Source organism: Lathamus discolor, chromosome 2 (genome assembly GCF_037157495.1).
Source record: "Lathamus discolor isolate bLatDis1 chromosome 2, bLatDis1.hap1, whole genome shotgun sequence".
In the NCBI taxonomy this organism is placed as follows: Eukaryota; Metazoa; Chordata; class Aves; order Psittaciformes; family Psittacidae; genus Lathamus; species Lathamus discolor.
This window is the reverse complement of record NC_088885.1, coordinates 97,441,768-97,462,710: the sequence shown is the minus strand read 5'-3', so window position 1 is coordinate 97,462,710 and position 20,943 is coordinate 97,441,768. Positions and strand designations below refer to the sequence as shown.

At 42.2% G+C, this 20,943-nt stretch overlaps 2 protein-coding genes across 7 annotated transcripts in view; one reads left to right on the top strand and one right to left on the bottom strand.

The window, feature by feature from the left end:
* The window catches only part of INVS (inversin), an 86,218-nt gene extending 73,294 nt beyond the window's left edge, over window positions 1–12,924 (top strand). For 4 of the 5 annotated variants that reach the window (XM_065667830.1, XM_065667827.1, XM_065667828.1 and 1 more), the window contains 4 exons: window positions 2,020–2,827; window positions 7,892–8,124; window positions 9,040–9,120; window positions 12,059–12,924. In XM_065667830.1, coding sequence (XP_065523902.1) covers window positions 2,020–2,827; window positions 7,892–8,124; window positions 9,040–9,120; window positions 12,059–12,174 — 1,238 coding nt within the window. In that variant the 3' untranslated portion in view covers window positions 12,175–12,924. The remainder of the gene's footprint in view (window positions 1–2,019; window positions 2,828–7,891; window positions 8,125–9,039; window positions 9,121–12,058) is intronic. The other variant, XM_065667829.1, reaches the window with a different exon arrangement.
* Window positions 12,925–13,158: 234 nt separating this feature from the next.
* Window positions 13,159–20,943, bottom strand: part of TEX10 (testis expressed 10) — a 48,674-nt gene continuing 40,889 nt past the window's right edge. For both annotated transcript variants that reach the window (XM_065667833.1, XM_065667832.1), the window contains 4 exons: window positions 17,399–17,479; window positions 15,777–15,958; window positions 14,581–14,791; window positions 13,159–13,397 (listed from right to left, as the gene is read on the bottom strand). In XM_065667833.1, the coding sequence (XP_065523905.1) occupies window positions 13,284–13,397; window positions 14,581–14,791; window positions 15,777–15,958; window positions 17,399–17,479 (588 nt within the window). In that variant the 3' untranslated portion in view covers window positions 13,159–13,283. The remainder of the gene's footprint in view (window positions 13,398–14,580; window positions 14,792–15,776; window positions 15,959–17,398; window positions 17,480–20,943) is intronic.

Here is a 20,943-nt window from a genome sequence, read left to right as displayed (position 1 = left end):
TTTGCTCAGTCTTTTTCTGAAAATACATGTCTACTTCTACAAGAGCAGTTTACTTTCAGATTGTAAAGAAAGGCCCCTCTTGCCTAGTCCAAAAAGCCTATGTTTGAAATAAAATGCTATGCCATTTTTAGGCCTGCATTCTCTTTTTGCTATTGAAATGATGCCAAGAAAGCTGATGCAGCAAGGATCAAATCATTAAGTTCTTTAGTCAGTTCTCATTAAGTGTTTTAATCAGTCCTCTTGTGACCAAAAATTTAATGGATTTCATTGGGCATTTTATTGGAATTAAATATAAATTTAGATCATGTGGGCTGTGGAAACTATGATTTAATTGGTGGGGTTTTCTGATCTGTTCTTCACAGAGAAATCCTCTTTCCTATTTATGTTATCTCATTTGCCTTAGCTGTAGTAAAAACAGATAAGTTCTTTTTTTTTTGTTTTCTATGCTTGCTATTGCTTGGTCTTTCTATCTAAGAAAGTTTCTATCAACCTTAAAAGATGAGTTAGAACACTTAAATTATGGGCTTTTTCCATTATCCAGTTACCCAGTTGTTCAGGTTCAGAAGTTTTGCACATACTACTTCAGTTTCTTATGGTTGAAGTAAAAAAGCTGTCTACATGATGCACGTGCTAACCAGGTAGCGGGTGTTGGTGAATTCAGAATGACAAGGCTTTTCTTTTAAAGCTGTGTCCTTTTTCCTTGCTGAGAGAACACTGCTGTAAACTTCGTATGTTTGAGCTAACTGTCAGCCCTATGTCCATTTTATTGATGGCACTGGCAGTTTCTGATTTGGCTTCTCTAGGAGTTGGATTATGCCCTTAGAAATCTTGGCATCAGAAGGCACGTTGTTTTTAAATTGTCTATTCCCTAGGTGTAATGCAAAAGAGAGTGAATTTCCTTCTCTGTTCTGAGCAGTTAAAACAATAGATCAAAATAGATAAGAAAAAAATAATTACATTAATAATAGATTACAATAATAGATTGGGAATTTTTCCCTGTCCAAGAACACAGAGGGCTATCTACACATATGCTAATCATGTATAAATTAGAGTAGCTTCTCAGCCCACACTGACCTGTCACTATGATACATCTTCTTTGTTGGAGATGTCATTGATGATAATCTTTAGTTTCCTTTGTGTAATCTGATAATGTGCTATATTCTGTTACCCAGTGAAAAGAGTATCCTGACAGGCTGCAGTGGGGATGAATATAGCATGGTTTCTCCAGGTTTTGGATGATCCAGTAGATTTTCTGTGATTCCGGTATATCAAAGATCTTTTTCTCTTCTTTTTCCTGTCTTACCTACCCCTTAACAACCATTCTGTCTGTTACATTTCATCCTGCCTGGCCTGTTTTCTCATTCTTCTGTTAGTTTCCAAACAAAATGGAAGGTGTATGGTAGATGGGAGATTTTCAGTTTTGCACTGAAGTCTGGTTTCCAAATCATCCTCACAAGGGCATTTAGAAGCACTTATCTCTCAGCAGCAAGGGAGAAATGGGAAGGACTGCCTAGTTTCATTTAGGATGTCAAGTACCGAGAAGCCGAGTGGGTTACCCAGTCTGTCACCACATGCCAGGATACAGGGCGGCTAGAGCAGAACTTCAGCAAGTAAGCTTGAAACAGTGACAGTCTGTCATAGTATCTGCACTGAAATGAGCAGATGTGTTCATAGGGCTGCATTCCTGCACCACACTGGGAGCTGGTTTCTTTGGAGAACACCAGTATATTTAGGTAGGTGAATAAACAGTTTTTCCCTGTGAACATTTTTTTAGGCATCTAAGTCAAATGCATTGTAAGAAAGAAAAATACTTTGAGAACCAAAAGCAAATTAAGAGGTTTGGGACTGCACTGTTACAGGCAATCAGGTCCACTTCTGATTCTTCCTGCTCACGTGTTTTTTCATTTTAGTAAATCCCAGTGTGCCTCAAAGCTAACTCAGCAAAAAGGGAAATAGAGAAAAAACCTATGTTTTGTTGGTTCGAAGGCTGAATGTTGGTTTCCATTTCTCTGTCTAAAGATTCACTGAGGAAACACATCAAAAGCAAGTCAAGTTGTGTCCATTTCCATTGCGACAAAGCAAAAGAGGGAACAAAAGTTGAAGTGAAACATCAGGTCATAGCTGCTACAGAACTGGATGGAGAAAAGCACAAGGAGCACACTGTCAACACAGCGGGTGCTTGTGCTCGGAGGAGCAGAAGGCATACTGCTGCTGCTTGTAGGACTGCAAGTGTTGGGGAAAAGCTAAGAGATCAAAGTCAGCCTTCATCTGGCAGCAGGGACCGTTGTGAAGGAACGGCTGTGTTCTTCTGCAATGTCAGCTGTACTGGTGGAGTTGCGAGAAACTCGAAGCAATGTGAAGCTTCTTCCAAAAGCAAAAGACATCATCAGAAATGCAGAAATAAAGAGGTAAATGATGAGCGATGTTCACCAGCTGGCTCTAGTAGACCAGGAAGTGCCAAAACAGTATTTGTAAACACCAGAAATGACAGTGTGCACGCTGTAGAACAAACTAACACAGTGGGAAATAATGAGTTAGCAAAAAAGGCCTCCCCTTTATTGTCTGCTAAGGCAGAACCTATGGGAGCTGTGCCAAGAAACCCAGCAGCATGTTCTGCTCCTGATGACAGTTTGAACTTGGAAAAAACAGGCATAATTGGATCCAGGAATGCAGATGATCAATCATGTTCTGTCGCATGGCAAAGTACAAATATTGAGCTGATCCCTTTAGAGATTCGAATGCAGATTATAGAAAAAGAAAGAAAAAGAAAAGAGCTGTTTCGGAAGAAGAACTATGCTGCTACAGTCATCCAGAGGACATGGAGAAGGTAAGACTGCTGTTTCAGTAGCTAGAGAAGAGTAAGATATAAGTAAACGTAAAGTAAATCAGCTTGTTGGCAAAGTGCTTTTGTTTGGTCCTTTTGCTTACATTACCGGTGCTAAATAATGAATTTAATAATCTTTCACCAAACAAGTGAAAGCAGGTTTCAGTCGCCTGGAATTATATTAGTAAGCTCATAAAAAGTACAAGGTAAGTGATGACTTTTAATAATTGAAGAAGTTATGAAACTTGTGTTTCAAGCACTGATATTTCTTCGGAGAGTGTAGATCAGAATTTGCATAAGCCTGCAGTTCACTGCTCTCATGTTCATTAGGAAACTTGCACATGGAGGGATACAGGGTTTTTCCCGAAAAGGTTTTTGTAGCCAGATCCTTCGCCACCATTTACTGACACACTTGAAATTGTATTCTGACCTGGCTTTCAGCCGGGCAACCAAACTACAAAAGGTTTGGAAGCTTTGGAAGTTCATTGCCAAAACATGAAGCTAACTTGAGTAACTTGATTGTGCAGGAATGACTGATGTACAGAAGAGGCAGACAGGAGAGAGTGAGATGTCCCAGTGTTTGCTTTCCACAGCATTGTCCTGCTTTCATGAATGCTCTTTGTTTGCTGTCTGCTCATCCAGCTCTGGGGTCCTCAGGACAAGAAAGACATGGACCTCTTGGAGCATTGGAACAGCTCCAGAGAAGGGCCGTGAAAATGGTCAGAGGGCCGGAACATCTCTGCTATGAAAACAGGCTGAGCATGCTTGTTCAGCCTGAAGATAGAAAGCACAGGGGAGACCTGATTGTGCCCCCCTTGAAAGGGGGTTTATAAGAAAGATGGAATAAGACTTTTTACCAGGGCTTGTAGTGACAGGACAAGGGGGGACAGTTTTAAACTGACAGAGGGTAGGGTTAGATTGGACATAAAGGAGGAAGCTCTTTCATGATGAGGGTGGTGAGGCACTGATACAGGTTGCCTGGGGAAGATGGGGCTGCCTCATCCCTGGCAGTGTTCAAGGCCAGGTTGGATGGGGCTTGGATCAACCTGGTTTAGTGGAAGGTGTCCCTGCCTATGGCAGGGGGTTCGAACTAAATGGTCTCAAACCATTCTGTGTTTCTGTGCTTCTGCCCCATTACTCATACCCACACTGACCTGCAAAGCAAAGCAGCCACTTGTTTTCCCAGTGATCCACCACTTCTGCCTTCAACTCTCTCTGCTGCTTCCAGACACTATGCAAGCAGCTCAGTGCTGGCAGTGTTCTCGTTGGCCTTTTCTCATGTAGATGCCAATTTCTCGTCTTATGTGTTAAGGTCTTTTTAGATACCAAAAGCTAAAGTCAGGAGTAGGTTAGGAGAGTATATCCATAAGTGATACTGTTGCTTCTGAAGGCTATGCTGTTTTCACTGAACAGCAAATTAAAATCCCCATAGAGGAGTAGACACATACCATGTCTTTCAGTCAAAGTGAAAAAATGTGTAGTGAGTGCTTGTGCAAATTTCCTCACAAGATCTGGGATCTAAAGCCCTGTATTGAGCTAGCTTGCCTGTATAGAAATCTTTGTATTCCATTTACAGTTTTGACTAAAGATTGTGGATAGATCTTTCTGAACTATCCATCTGCTGGAACAGCAGTGGTGTTTTCTATCACTGAGCATGCACTCACAGCACTTCAGAAATTATGAGGATTAAAGATTGTTTAAATGACATTTGCTATTGTGAGAATTAATAAAGAAAAATAAACATACTTGCTCTGTTTGCAAAACTCCAATAGTATATAGAACATTAACATGGATCATAGCTCTGCAAGACTGCAGGAGACGTTAGTTTGGCTGTTCCTCCACTGCCATTTTGTTACATCTGTGGACAATGTACTGTTGCTAGACCTTTGCTGGAGTTCATAACATTTGCAGTGATATTAGAACGCATTTATTTCAGTGAATGTTTTGATGCAAAACACAGAACAGTTTGATTGGCAGCAGTGCTGAGGTGAGGGCACGCCACTGTTGTGAAGAGCTGTGCTTCCCTCCTGTCTTCTCTCTCCCAGGCCCACCAGTTCTGCTGTCTCTTCTGCTTACACTTCAAGCTCAGCATGAACTTTATTGCGTGAGTGTTTTGAAACCCACACGGATGATGGGAGCTGTGAAATCAGACCAGATTTCCTCCTCCCAATTTCCATGCTGTTATCACATCAGTAGTTTTTATTTTTAAAAAGAAGATATTTCTGCTTCTCCCTCTGAAGCACAGTTCGTATACATTCCAAAAAAGAATTGCTGTGAGTATTTTAGGATGTGGATCCCAAGTCTGATGGTGGCACCTGGGTGCCAAGAAGTCATGGTTAAGTGTTTCCAGCTAGCTCACCCAGCATGTGCTGACTGTTACTGTGATGTCAGTTATTCTGACTCTCCCTCTGAAATACCTGTTTTCCCACCCACTGTACAGTGAATTATAGTTCTTATGCAGGTACTTACTGTGTGATTGTGGGTCCCACCCAGTCCTGTGTTTGTCTTTCAAGTCCAGGCTGGCACAGGTAAATAGCATGTACTTGTAGACAGCAATAGAATTACACATCATTAATGTGCAATTCTGCATTAGAAACATGCAGAGGTACATGCTTGAGTTCTGGCATTTCTCTTAATTATGATTAAATACATTTGTCTCGCTGCAAATTTTATAGTTGTGATTTACTTCTTGGAAGTTTATTCAGGGCTGTGGTGAGCTGTAACACAATGGTGCTGCTCTGCTTAAGTGTATGAAACTTGCCTTTCTTGGGAAAATGTTTCAATTCCCACAGTCCACACACTTTATAAATGTAGTCCTCAAAAGCCTGTGTTTAGGTGTGTGGATTGCCAAAGGTTAATTGCTTCTCCTGCTCACTGAGCCTTACACATTCTGTGTCTAGCTTGCTCTCATGGGGGGCACTGAGACCTGTACCATTCTCTAGAGTCCACAGTGAGTTGACAGAAGCTGGAAGTAAGTTAGTTGCTGTTACTGTTGCTCTCCTATGGGAGTCATGCTATATTTTCTTTATATGTTACTGCTATATGCATACTTTGACCAGCAGTGGTTTTTAAGATTAGAGCTTCTATAACAATGAATCTGAGTACCATTTGCCAGCTTTACCACTCTGCACATGTATTCCACATTTCTTTGCTGTGCAGTAGTTTTATTGACTAAGCACTGGCTTATTCATAAAGCATCACACTTTAAGCCACTCTTCTTTTTTCTCACTAGGGTCAGAACGACCAGTTACAGGAGAGCTGAATTCAGAGAATGTGCCCATGCTCTAAAGATAACTGCCTACGTCATCCTGGTGTCAGAGCCTCGCAGTTGTTTTCTTGTTGCTAAAAACTACCAGAAGTTCTTTACAAACATGAAATCACAGCTGGGTGCAAAGGTGGAGTGCCTGTGAGTGGGTCACTTCACCTATCAGCAAAGGCTTCTGGCAGCAATTACTGAATTCCAAGAGAACAGCTTAGTAGTCTTTTCTGCTCAAGTATAGAACAGTTCCCCAATTGTTTTTCCTGCAGCAGTATTCACGTAACCCATCCCTAGCTCCCATTGCATTAGGAAGTCACTGTAACTGTGCCCCCCTTCACTTTCTCTTCCTTTCTTACCCCATTGAGCAGTTCTAATTGACGTGTTACTTACCCAAACTGGATGCTTTTTTCCCTTCTGTCTTTTACTAATGCTTCTGTTCTGAATCCGTGCAATACTTCACAGCTCACAGGCACTACAGACCTTTATTGGTAAGCTGCAGTTGTTACGTACTTTAATGAGCTGTATAACAGGACATGCCTGAATTCTGAAGCTCCACTATATTAAGATTGAATATATTTGTCTCACCCAGCAAGTTTCACTGAGGGAATTTACTAAGCTTATTGAAAGTTTAAAATTAATCGGGGCTGTAACTGAGGATATCATCCCCATTTGGCATTCTGTTGCGCTTTTATGTGCTCATTTTTCTGTATATGGCTGGTGGTTTGTTTGACGTGTACAGTTTGTTGGCTTGTATATTTACACATTTTGTATCTGGTTGTGCTGCCGTTTGTTTTAACTGAGAACTTGTTGCAGATGGAGCAAGAGAACAAAATCACCTCCTTCTCCCTCCTTCCTCATTCCCTCTAATGTGGCATCCAGTAGAAACCTTTTCAAATGCCAGAGGGGATGATGGCCAATGTGTTCTGGCCAGTTACCGAACACTTACTTACAATTAATATTTTACAAGTGTTACTCAATGTTCATCTATGGCAGGTTTGTCCTGGGAAGATTCAGAGTTAATTGCTAGGCTAGTTAATGGACTAGCTAGTGTGAAATGCCAGTATCTGATAGAATACTTGTATCTGATTCAAGAAAAAAACCCAAACGACTCCTGGTTGCTGGTGCCATTAGGCACCAAAGTGGGAGAAGGACAGATCATCTACTGCTGCCACGTGGAACAGGGCTGGGACTGTGTAAGATCAAAGCAGCCATGGCAAAGTTGTGTTGGGAGAGAGAGCTTTTGAAGGGAAGGGGAAAAAGCAAAACTAGATTGCTGAAAAGATGAGGGGAGCACCTTTGGAGGAGGGAGGGAAAGCATCTCAGGTTTCCGTAGAGGAAATGTGCAGTTGAACCTGTAAGTAGATCTGGTTTGTCTCTTGCACTGATTGACTGAGCAAGTGGTGGTAAAACACACAGGAAAATTTGGTGTTATTAAGCTGTGAATACAGTTGAAATGAGAAAACAGTATTGTATTGATTATACTCATAAATATTTATAGGTCTTGTCTTCTCCATGCTTTCTATATATCATAAAGCAGTCGATACGCTGATGTTGTGGTGCTGTAACTTTTGATACCTGTAATGCCAGAACTTTATTAACTGTGTGAATAACAGCTGTATCCAGAATTGAACCCAGCTCCTGCTTTTGCTTCTGAGCAAACATTTCTCATCCAAATGACTTAGCACGTCAGTGGGAGTTCTGTTTTCCCAGTTAACTCATGTAATCCACCATGTGAACTGATGTGTGGAAAGCACCGAAGTTAAAACAGGTCACCTAAAACAAGTGCTCTTCTCTTTTCTGCTTTCTAGTTACCAGCTAAGACAGGAGTTGTACCAGCTTCTTAGTGCTAAGCGGCAGTGCAAAGAAGATGAAGACAAATGGAGACAAGAAACAGCTGCCTTCTTCATTCGGGTTGCCTGGAAGAAACAGCTGAACCATAGCCTTCTGAAATCAGCTCCTTCATGTAAAAACCTGAAACCTGTAAATAAAACCAGCTCGGCCATAAAACCCAGCAAGCAATCCATCCTGAAGCAGATATATGGTAACTTTGTCTTCATTCTATTTTAAATAGCTACACTTTTGTAACAGTGTATTCTTCCATACACTCCTTCCCTCATTGCTAGGGATTTCACGTATTTATTACAATTAGTCTGAATCTTGGGTGTTCTGGGTAATTGTGTGTCTGTTGCAGACTGAAAGAAAGAAACCCCCTGTGATTTAAACTGGCTGCTGCTAAAGCTGTTTGAATCACCACATAGCGTTATTCCAGCATGGGTCTTGAGCAACCAAACAATTCTTTTGCCAGAGCTGTTAAACTGGGGACAGCTGGCTCAATCACTGCACAGTGGCTGTCTGGAGCATGGTTTAAGCATGATTTTAAGCTTTATGGGGTTTATATTGTTTTTTTAAATATTTCCATTTGAAGAATATTGTCTTGCTCCATGTTCGTAACTTTCTTGCTTCAAGAGAACTGGTCTTTATTGGAAGAGCAAGATCAGCTTTTATGGTAGCACTGCACTATGCCTGAATGTATGTGGTGCAAAGGACTCCATCTTGCAGAAAGGGTAGCAGGAAAGCATGGATTTAAACCTTGAGTTTGTTTACAGTGTGGATCACTGATGGAATACGAATGTGCTAACTCTAGGTACTTTACTGGGTAGTAAGTTACTTCTATCTTGGCTCTGTAATTTAGATGGCAAAAAAAAAGATGAAATAAATAAAGCTAATTTTATGTAACTTTTTTTTTAAATAGCAACTGCAAGATGTATTTTTTAGTTAAAGCTCAGTTGTGCTTGTCACAATTTTCTGCCATACAGAACATCCCCTGAGTTTCCTCATCATAAATGAGACTGATTTTAGAACAAAGCGATGTTGTAGTCTACTTAAAAGTTTCTAGCTATACATAACGTCATCTTTATGTGATTAAACATGGAGCTGTTCATATTGCTTGTTAAAGGACGTTCTCAGGAAGGCAAAGCGTATCAGCCAACAAGACCTCCTTCCAAGCTAAAGCTTTCTGATGTACAGCTGGTCTCAGGTAGGACACCTACATTTTAAGAATACTTTAATGTTGCATACATGTGAGATCGGTTTCATCTTGGAAAAGCAAAAATATCTGCTCAAGAACTGGGATCTCATGTCAAAGCATGTAACTGCTGCCAAGCTGTTAAGATTGCACGCTTTTTCTTTCCCTACTGTTGGGTTTATGTGAGCACTGCACTTTCATCCTTATGTTGAATCATGTATATGAAAACCTGTTTTTATTGGGCTGCTACTAGGAAAGACCTTAACAGAATGGACTTGCAGAGTGACGAGCCAGGTAGCATTCACCTCTGGTTAAGATTACTTACAGCACAAATATCTACTAGCCTTATAGAAGAGGTGGACTGCTACATGTGCCAAGAATTTACACACCTGGCTGTTAGAAATACCTGGTTTAGTGCATAGATGAAAACTTGAAAATCCAAAGTTATTGATCTGGTCTCTGCCCTTTCTTCTAAAATGGTGTAACTGGGTGTCTGTGCTGTGCACAGAGCCTCAATTACTGCATAGACTTTGACTTTCAGTAAGTTGTAAAGCTTTAGCAAAATCAGGCATTTATTTCCTGCTTATCTCAGAAGCCATAGAGTCATTACCAGGTCTTCCTTGGGAAAGCCTTAGTTCTGCCTGCCACTGAAATTTTGGGTACGTATCTGGTCTTGGGGCAGTGGGGCTGGCACAACCAGGACTGTCAAGCTGCGCAGGCATGTACAATGGAATAGCATAAAAGGATGGCAAGTGTGAAAATATTATCAAGGTCATTAAAGGCTGGAACTATCATACATGTGGCATTAATTGGCAGCTACCTAAAACTGAAGAGTACATGGCCGCCTCTCCTACTACTTCTTTACAAAATGCCATTTTTAAGATTGTAATTACACTTACTTGGGCACGGGAGCTATAGTAACATTAGCACTTCACCACATGAAGATCTAGTGCCTTGCCCATTTGGCCTTCATGGTTGTACCACAGCTAGTTCAGAGGCAGGCCACGGTTAGCTAGCAACAAAGGAGATGCTTCAAGGAAGCAGCAGTTCAGGTAGTTTGCAAAGGGCTGTAAAATACTTTTTCTTCTTTACTAGTTTAACAAGGCCCTCAAGTCAGAAGGCAGTCCAACATTGACTTAGCCTAGTTTGTTAGAAGTGTAGGGGAGTTTCTGCCTCACTATGAGACGGAGGCTTTTTTCTTCCACTGTTTGAAAACCATTTTAATTAAGCAGCACAACCAGGCAGGTGTTTGGTTGCCACCTCTTCATGCCGATAAGAATCTACATTTTAGAAGAGCTTTAGCAAATAATGCTTCTTTTCGTTCAGGTTCTCAGGACAACATCTCCCTGTCTCCTGAAATAAAAAGGCTTTCTTCTGAGGTTTGAGTGTCCTTTGCTTTCATAACTTGGTGACGAATAGGATAGTGATAGGAACTCTGCCCAGTTCCTTTAGAACACTACTTACTTTCATTCACCTAATAGGAGCTCAGGGAACTTTAGCCCTTACTTAAAAGACAATAACATGTTTTTCATCTGACCGCCTTTGTGCATGACAACATGACGCTTGTTGGAAAAGTTCAGAGCTGTCAGTGGTGAATGCCAGATACTCTGTGCCTGACGTAGATGCCTGGAGTAGGTCAGTATGGACTGTTCAGTCTCATTCGCTCTTGCAGAAGGTACAGCTGGGAAGGTGAAGACTGGCTGTCAGCCCTAGTTTGAATGTTCATATAGCTAGTGGGAAAAGCGTGCTGCGATGTATCTGTAACAGGGACAGCCACCAAACTCCATTACCTTGCTGGCATGAGCACACCCAGCACTTTGGAGGGGAGGACATGCAGAAGGTGCACAAAGGAAACATACAAATAAGTGGGGGGGGGGGAGGGTGGTGTCAGAGGGAGACAAGCAGCAAAGGGGTGCACAAATAGGGACAGAATTGTTACAATTAGCTCATTTTAAACCCTGAAAGTTGTTCCTTTTTAAACATAATTTTATTAAATAGGTGCCTTTGTCAGTTCAATAAACGGCATTTAAAGAGGTGCTCTGCAGCAGGCCAGACAGCTAAGTCTAGGGGTTTTTTGTTTCACTGTGGACATTAAAGTGTGTGTAGAGTTGTAAAGGAGGAGGCTTTGCAATTCTTGGCATTAGAAAGATGTCTTTAGAGCTTCGTGGGTGCACCCCTCAATGAAACGCTCAGATCTGCACTTGGCAGGACCCTGGCTGGAAAGGGATAAAGCACCAAAATGTTTGCATCCCACCTCTACAAAACTGGGGAAGGAGAACACACATACTATTTGTAGCACATTAAATCAAACCACTGAGTGAGTCCAGATATTCAGCCAGGATCAGAACTGAAGAGAAGGGTCAGCTGGCATTCATTTCTGCTTTCTAGTAATTCAGAGCTTTAGCCCTGGACCAATTTCCCATACCTTCTTGAAGTGACCCAGCACCTAATATGGTTAAATACTGCTCAACAAAAAAATCCCTTGCTGCTCTTCAGCAAGCTCAGCCAAGAGCATTGTGTTAGTGACTGAGCCATCAGCCAGGAAACCCTCCTTCATTTATGGGGGTACATCTCATGTTGCCCTCTGTTATTATAGGCTGCTTTGAACAGCTGCAGTAGGATTTTACATAAGCTGCACTGAGTGCCACAGAAAATAAACTCCACTTATAGATAATCAGCAGTGAGATGCCAGGATAAATGCATCCGTCCCAGCACTGGCAGTGTTCAAGACCCGGATGGAGCAACCTGGTCTAGTGTGAAATGTCCCTGCCCATGGCAGGGGGGTTGGAACAAGATGATGTTTAAGGTCCCGTCCAACCCAAACCATTCTATGGATTCTATGATTCTTCTCCTGGTGCACTCACTGTTTCTGAGATCTAGAACACTGTGTAGCGTAAACTGCTTTATACCCACCAGAGTTCCTCACCAAACCTGTTCTGTTCTTTTTCAGTAAACAACCTACAGTGTGTTAATTTGATGGAGAACATGGGGAAGTCAAAACAATTTTCATACAACATGAGACCAACCACAGCTGCAAAACCAAAAAACACAAGACTCAAGCACTAAGCAAAGCTGAATGTTTGGAATTTAAAAAGCATATTCCAGTACGACCATTACCTTTCGTCATGTGCAAGTCATCTACAACATTCTAAACTTGAACTTGCCGTTTTGTATTATACCAGCATTACAGGCCACGCAGACTTCTAAGGAGTTGGGACTCATGTTGAGTACAAATCAGTTTTTAAATGCAACTGTTATTTATTTACTGACAGGACGAAAGCTGAATTGCGTTGGGAAACAGAAACTGAAGTGCTGAGCCCAGCCCTACAGAACTGCAGGGGCTCCCAAAGTCTTCCATTGCCAAAAGTAATTTTGAATGTGTTCATCAAACACAGTTTCAAAGGAGAGGGAAACTGTACTGAAGATGTAACAGTTCTGAAAGACAGCCACAGAAGAACAGCCTTCATTCTCCACTTTGGTATTAAAGACACAATCATTTCTCAGCTAGCTATGGATTTGGAAGGAAAAGTAGAGATGTCGACAAAAAACACTCAGTAAATAAATGGCCTTCCACAGCCTATGGGAATTGTTAGGGCGATGTTTTCTATCACTGAGATTATCACCATTTTTTTCTACATTAATAACTGTTTTTATACCTGCACAGAAAGATGTTTTATGGAAAGCAAGAAAAGATGGGACCTATTCTACAAGAAACCTTGTTCTTATAACAGCTTTGGAGCTGCCAGCATACAGTATTTACCTTGCACAAAGTATTTAAAACTAGGAGCTGAGCACTAATAAAATGATGTTACTCTAGTTTCTATGTAAATTGTTTTCTGTCTTCTAGCTGGCATTACAGAATTCTAATCAATTAATATGATGTTTTGAAGTAACAGATGAGTGAAGTCAACATAAGTCCGTTTTGCTGCAAGCGCTTAAACGCTGAGGGGACTGGATCTTCTTTCACCCCCCTCACTGTGGTCAGTGCATCTACTAAACCACCTTCCAGCAGCAGCATCCGCCTGCTGGAAAAGAAAGGCAGCAGAGGGGTGCAGTTCTCTGGAAAATTTTTATTCTGTTTCACTTACAAAAAAATGGACAAGCTTTGTTCCAACATCTCCCATTCAAAACTAAACAGAAGTAAATGTTTTACAGTAAATGCAGTTCGACCTCTTCTAATACACGGTGTTGACAGGGCCGGGTCCCTGGGGATGAGAGGCAAGGTAGATGTTGAAACAGTAATGGAGGTCTGTCAGCCACTGCTCTTGAACCTCCCCACTCTTCAGGGTCTAGAAGGAAGGGGAAAGAAGGTAAAACTCCACATCACCACCAGCACATGCAAAGCCTAGCTTTGTACAGTTAGTGAGGTGTGCTGTGCAGGGTACAAGATGGCCTTGTTCACCCACACACGGCCACCTTACTCTCGTTTATACATTTCAACAGGGTATGTCTGGTAAAGCTGAAATTATGAAGTGTTACTACTCAGTTATGAAGTGTATGAATTACAGCAGCTGCCACTTCCTTACCTGTAATTACAGTGGCTTCCTTACTTCCTTACCCCAAGCCTGCAATTTATACTCAACTGAAATGCAAATGAGCAGGTTCTACTACAGCAGGAGAGTTCAAACCCCCAGTCGGTAAGAGAACTGCTACCAGCACACCAACATAGCCCACAGCCCTGTCATTCACTCTCCTCAGCACTGTAAGTGGTTAAAAAAGCCCCACTGCCACCACACGCAACCCACCTGCAGTGGGACACCACAAGAACATTTTCAGCACTGAAGGAAACCAGCCCCCTCAATCTCTGGTACAGACCTTGCACCTACGCTCTTACATCTGCTGTCACCACCACCGAGATTACGTTTTTCTTTTAAAAGCTACTAATGAATAGCCATGGCTCACTTATTCAAACCTGTGGGATGTACAAACTCTCTGTGCTCGAACTCACAAGAGCTTTGTGCAAAGACAGTTTCAGATGTTTTTTCTGAAGAGAGAAGCGACTGGAACAGCTCCCAAACCAGCAGGATGCAGACACATGAACAGATGTGCTGGGGTTTGCAGTATTTGAAAGGAAATATATTTTGCACTATATATATTTAAGGGAGTTTGTCTGATTTAATAACATCTTTGTACACCTACGTACCCCTGCTCCTGTCATCAGGGAAGACTAGTTCCTTGTTTTGGGACAGCTCACCCTTGGATGGGCCAGGCAGGTAAGCTACTGCCAGCCAGTTTGTTAGAAAGGTACCTGCTGTCCCAGGCCCTGGGCTGGGACAAGCTAAACCTCTTAACTGCCTTTGTCTGTGCCATGAGCACAGGAGCTCAGACAGCCTTCTACACAGCCCGGGCTCCTAAGGCAAACAGAAGACAATCAGAACGTGTGTTCTGCTAAACATCTGTTCTAGCCTTTGCACGGATTATTAAACAGAAACATGAGGTGTGTAGTCTCTGAGAAACAATGGAGTTTCATACCATGATGTCCTTGATAATCTGTTGCACCAGGAATTCATTTGTGATCATATGGCTCCTGAGCTGACCATGTTGCATGAGTAAGCGAAGCAACTGAGCAACCACGGGCAGCTCTTCCCGACAGATCCTGCTCACTTGCAGGCCCTGCAGCATCAGCCTCAGCAAGCGCGGCAGAAGTGCTAACGCAGAAATACACGATCCCCACAGCATATCCCTGGCAGGGAGAGAGAACAAAGAGTTAAACCACTGAGGACAGGCATTCCTTTCAAGTGTGTCTCTGTGAGCTCACCTCATGGCTGTACAAGGGTGCTGCTCTCAATTCAGTTGTGCCAACTGCCCTCACCCATATTAGCACCCAAGCAGAGGATCTGTACCAGGAAACGCTAAACTTGAAAACATCCCAAAATCATGGACAGCACTGAGACAAACTGGAGGCCCTGCCCTGGAGCTACAAATGTCACTGAAGCTCTTACACAGCTGCTTGGTGCACCTGGGAAGAGGGTTTTGTTTCAGGCTCTGTTCAGGTACACCTAAGTGCTTATTTAACACTCATAAGAAATCACACAACACAATCAGGCGTGTGTGATCTGTAGGTCATTAAACACCATCGGTGAAGGAGGACTCTGGCTTTAAAAACAGGTCTTACGTTTTAAGTAAGCTTTGAACAACGTCGCTGTGTACAGAACAAGTTAGAAGAAAAACCTGAAGTTTAAACTGTTTAAAGACATTTCTGTTATACAGGTAAATAAACTTACTTACATCTGCTAGCTGTAGCTTTGGGGGTTTTAGATCTAATGGATTTGCGGCCTACAAAGTGATGCCTCAGAAGTTGTGTTAAAACTGATGTACGCAGTCAGTTAAGAGTACAAGCTTACAAAGCCAAATCCTTTGCATGTTGCTTTTCAATGTACTAATGAAACCGAAGGCTAAAGCTAAAGATCAGAAAGGTCAATATTTATACCTTAAAGTCAGGATGTCCTGACATCTACCTAGAACAACCTGAGGTGAAACCTCCTTCGGTTGCTGTTTTAAATAATTCCAGCTAACTTTGCAGCCTTTTTTCTTAAATCCAAGTACTGTTTTGAAGCAAGCAAAAGAGAGATGGCAAAAAACCCTGGGAGGATGGGAGGGGATGTCCTTTCATTTTACACCTCTGAATACTTGCAGGCATAAAGCAGAGATCACAAAAGCAGCATTACCTTTTCTGTAAGTGTTCTGCATCCTCTTTGTCTAAAGTGAGTAGGAAGTACAGGAGACTGTAACAACAAGAGGCTAAGAACTTGTGCAGGGTTTCACTCAGGATGCAAGCTTGATCCAAGAGCTTATTTATGGCACACAGAACAGATCCAGCTGTGCTATCAGGTATTACAACCAATCCAACCTGTATTAAAACAAACAAAATAACCCCCAAGTTCATCACTTCATACACAAGGGGTTTTGCTGGTTAGGATGGAGCCTGGCTTTCCTGGAGATGGCTCAACCCCTGCATGCCCATGGGAAGAAGTGAATGAATTCCTCACTTTGCTTAGCTTGCACTCACAGCTTTTTCTTTACCTATTAACTATGTCTTTATGTCAACCCATGAGTTTTCTCACTTTTACTCTTCCAATTCTCTTCCCCATCCTGGGGAAGTCAGCAAGCAGCTGCATGGAGCTTAGTTGCTGGCTGGGGTTAAACCACAACAGTATCATCACTTGTAAGAGGTAGAAGATAAAGAACAATGATGGGTTCAAACTTCTAAATATTCCAATATAAGACTAGGTATTTCAATGCCACAAGTGCAGATCACTGTCCCAAGCTGACCCTGCACCAGCCAGCCGCAGGAGTAGAAGGATGGCATTCCTGTGTGACAGAACATGCACTGCAACTGTCACCGAGAACCTGCTGACTACTACAGGACACTCAAACAGTAAATAATAAATCAAATAAAGATGTTCCTGACAAACCACACACAGGAAATTATGACAGTGAGAAGATGGATGTCTGCATACAAAGAAGCATCCTGAAGATCGAATCAGCCAACACTGCTGATGAAAAGTGCCAGCCAGCGAGTCTGGGAGATGATGTGAACAAAGACATTTCAATTTATACAAATCAGGTATAGATGGGACTGCTCAAGTTCCCACAGAGGATGTTGCCTTTCTTCCCTCTTCGGTGTCACCATCCAGTTAGAGCCCTTGGGCAGCAATCTCATCAGCTATAAAAAGCCACTTAACTGTTTGCCCTCAGAAGAGGGTGGTAGAACACAGAAGCTGATCTGGAGGCTGTGATTTAAGCCGATACTCACCCTCAAAAATCCTGACTGCAGTGAAAGGTCAGCCCCTCTCCATGGAAACTTTGCTCTAGTGGTTTTTCAGAACGGCTCCGTACAGGGAGCTGCAGGCACCTGTTAGCTCCAGAACCATCCTGGCAGGAGGACAGACAGTCCCCGCCTCGGCAGGCAGCATCACAGGTAACTGCAAATCCTGTTACACAGCTCTCTGGCTTTGCCATCCCCACCCTCAGTGTTTAGAATCAGGAGAAGACAGAGACTGTAAAACCCATCCAAGGCTGCTAGTTGCTCTTTCGAAAAGCAAAGCCTTTCATTTAGGGCTGACCCATCTTGAGAACAAGCTGAACTATTCATAGATCAGAGCAAAAGAAATGCATCTGAGTTTGGATACTGACAGTTATGAGATACCCTTTAAAACTCTGCTAATCTTGTCAAAAACTTTTGCAAATGCTGAAATTATACACAAAGTATATGGATAAGTGTATCTGGGGAGAGACCACTACAACATTTATCACATGAAAGTGATAGAAAAGACAAAATAGTACTTACCAGATATTTACAGATGCCAGTCTGGAGAATGTCAAAACACTGACTCTGTGAAGGTATAGTGGACAAGCTGTGACAGATCATCTGTTTCAATAAAACAAAGTTATATTTAAGCGCTCTAAATGCAACCAGCAATCATTCACTGTGTTGTCATACTTTGCTGACAGACCTAAATACCTATGGGGACACACAGCAGCTTTGTCTCAAAGCACTCTTATACACTGTAAAGTATCAGTAACATTGCCAACATAAATTGTTCCGTGTTTAAGGAGATGACAGCTTACACCATTAGTTTTGTTTGTTAGTGCCTTTCTTCATTTTACCTATGTGCTAGAAGGGAGAAGGCCAAAAGTATTCTATGCAGCTACAGCACCACACCAAGCCTCCATGTGCCTTTCCTTGGAGCTGAAGAACTGCAGAAAACAACTTCACAAGTAACTTCATCGAGCACGAAACAGAGGAATCACAGTGAAACAGGACAGAAAAATAACAAAAGTAGCAAAGATCCATTTCTACTTATTTTCCTCTACACTGCCAAGAACATCACATTCAAAGATGATACAAAATGTAATACTACAGAGGGAGATCGTGTTTTATGAGCAGCCAAAAACTGGTGCTTGTATAACCATCAGCTACTAGCAAACTGTAATAGGTGCCCAGGAGCATGGTGGGAAGAGGGCTTTAAGAAACAAAACAAAACCACCACCCAAGAGTCAGATCTTCATTTCTTGGTAAAAAAAATACCCGGGCCAGAATGGCAGGGCAGGAGAAGAGTTGTCCAAGACCCCAGAAATTGCTGTATGGCTCCTAGATAGGATAAAGAAACACGAGCTCTAGCAGCTCTGCTAGCAAGCTGTACTACAACCCTCAGCAGATGGCTTTCTCAATTCCTCTTTTCCTTCCCATCTCTTCTAATAATTTGTGAACCAGACAGAGAGCCTGGATGACCTCCCTCTGTTCGCATTCCCTGCTTATCCCACCAGAGTATCAGCTGAAGCCTCTGGAAAGCAACATGCACAAGTGTGCGTGTTAGACCATGAGCAGTCGTGGTGTCCTCCTAAGGAGAAGGAAGATGGAAGGATCAATACACGAGGAATAAAACCTTCTACTTGTGCTTAATGGAACTGGAAAGAGAACGGCAAGATCAGACATTTGAGGTAGGGAAGAATTTAAGATAATGGCAAATAATAAGCTTATTTTTGATACCGTACCTCTATTTAATAATTAAATAATATTGCTGTAACTGTACACTCCATCCTGTATCTCGTAGTGCTGCTGTATGCTGCACTTTGAAAACCATAAAATATTAAGAACTAAAATATTCCCAAGAAAAGCACTCCAAGCATCTGCATGTTTGCAGCGTTGAGGAATGAAGTCAAGCTGAGGCAGAGGTTACTACTGGGGATTGTCACGTCAAGGACAAACTCTGACAACAATGTGACCTAGTATTTTAACGAGCAACACTTAACACAGAAGTTAAGGCTACACTGATGAAGCCTGTCAGCTGCCAAAGCAGAGTTGAGAAACCCTGCCAAGACGGCAGGATTGGACTAACCTATAGAAAAGATCACATGGGTTTGATGAGTAACACACGGAACCAATTCAGTGAATCAAAAGCAGGAGGTCACATGCTTGGAGACTAATGGAAACCTGCGTGTGCAGCTAGAAGGCTTCACGGTTGAAAAACGAGGAGAAAATGCTGTGCGTAACAGCTGGCCACAAGGTGGTGATGATACAACCATGGAATGGGCAAATGTCACTTCAGGATGGAAAAACAATCACAATGGGAGTTACCAGACAGACAACCGATCGTCTGTTCAACACTACTCCATAAGACCCTGCCTAGACTGTCTCATTTCTGTCCTACTGTGCAAAACCAGGAGTCACTCATTTTCAAGACAGGTAAATTCAAACGAACGGGCATAGAAAAAGCGCACAAAGAACAGAAACTCTGTCGTACAGGTGTCAACAGAAAGACCTTAACCTGCTGAGGCTGGCACAACTGTATCTGAGAAGAGATACTATCATCACCTACAACTGCAACAAAGAGGTGAAAACCACTGCAGGAGGACAAAACCAACCAGCAACAAAAAATAATGATCACAGCTGGCTAGGAATGCAGATGAGGTGGAAATCAGGAAGGATGGACACAAAAGGGGAAAAGCAGGAAATATTTATTGCTCATAGAACAGACGTTATGAAGTTTATAAACGGGGTATGCCATATGCTTGTGAGCACAAGATACTAGGCACAATATGCTAGAGATTCCTTCTGATTCAACACATACGCACAAGAGGTCAACAAATGAAAGACATTGAAGGCAAACCCACCAGGCCCACCCAGCAAACTAAGGTTTCATCATTAACAAAACCATCATGACTATTTCACCCTTAGGACTACGTCCTAGAACAGGCCTACCAGTCCACCGAGGTTCTCCTTGAAATGAGAAGTTGTAGGAGCATCTCATAACGGGTACAATTCACTGACACTCAGGCTCTCCCAGAACTGGCAAGGAAAAACAGGGATCGCACCACTGGAGAACAGCACACTTGCTTAGAAGGGCTGTGGTAAAGTGCAAGTTAATTTTCCAACCTTTCAGATCTTGCTGACCCCCAAAACAGCAGAACCATTGCCTACAACCAGGTCTATTTTCCTACAATTAAATGGGAGTGGCAATCCTTTTCAATTCCACAAATTAAATCCTGCTTGAAATGGTTTTTCATAACAAATGCCTGTTATAAAAAGTGAAACTGAAACGTTATTAGACATGGAAATGAAAAGCAAAGAAAACTTAATTATCACATGAAAATTAGTATTTTTCCTGACAATTCATTTTCCCGAGGCAAGGGTTTGCATGATGTTTAATTTCCATAATAAAATGTCGCAGCTGATTCATTACTTTACATTTGATTAGCATTTATCACATTTTTGGTGCATTCGTAGATCAGTTTTGGACCAAAGCCAGAGTGTAGTTTTGTTTCAGAGTCTTCCTGAAGTGAATGGACAGAGAACAAGCACTGCTGATTGTAGGCGGTTTGTACCTTTTGGGGACAAGTATAACAGGTTTGGTTTCGGTTTAGAGGGGCTGGGTCTTTGGGGTTGTTATCGCCTTAATTTTGTTGATGTCCACTTGAATAAATTCAGCCAATGAAAAGCATTCTCTTAAACGCAGGGATTACCTATCAGTGTTATGCAGCGAATACGACAGGCTATGTTATCCACTGTCAGTTATTCAGACCAAACCGTATCGATCAGACAAGCCCAACTACCCATGCGAGCACTGAGCCACACAACTACAACAGCAGGTTCCCTACTAGGGCTTCAGGAAATCATTACTACAGGTCTCCCTGCCTGCCGTACTGAAGACATACTTCAACAGTAGCCAGATAAAATGGGAATAAAAACCAAAAGGCTGGGAAGGCAGCCCAGGAACATTCCCCGGGGCTCTCTGGGGATCCTGAAACCACGGAGTATTTTAATCTAGTCTAGTTAAAAGCATTTTTACTGCTGAGAACCAACCTAACTGTATATTAATCCAGTCTGAAACA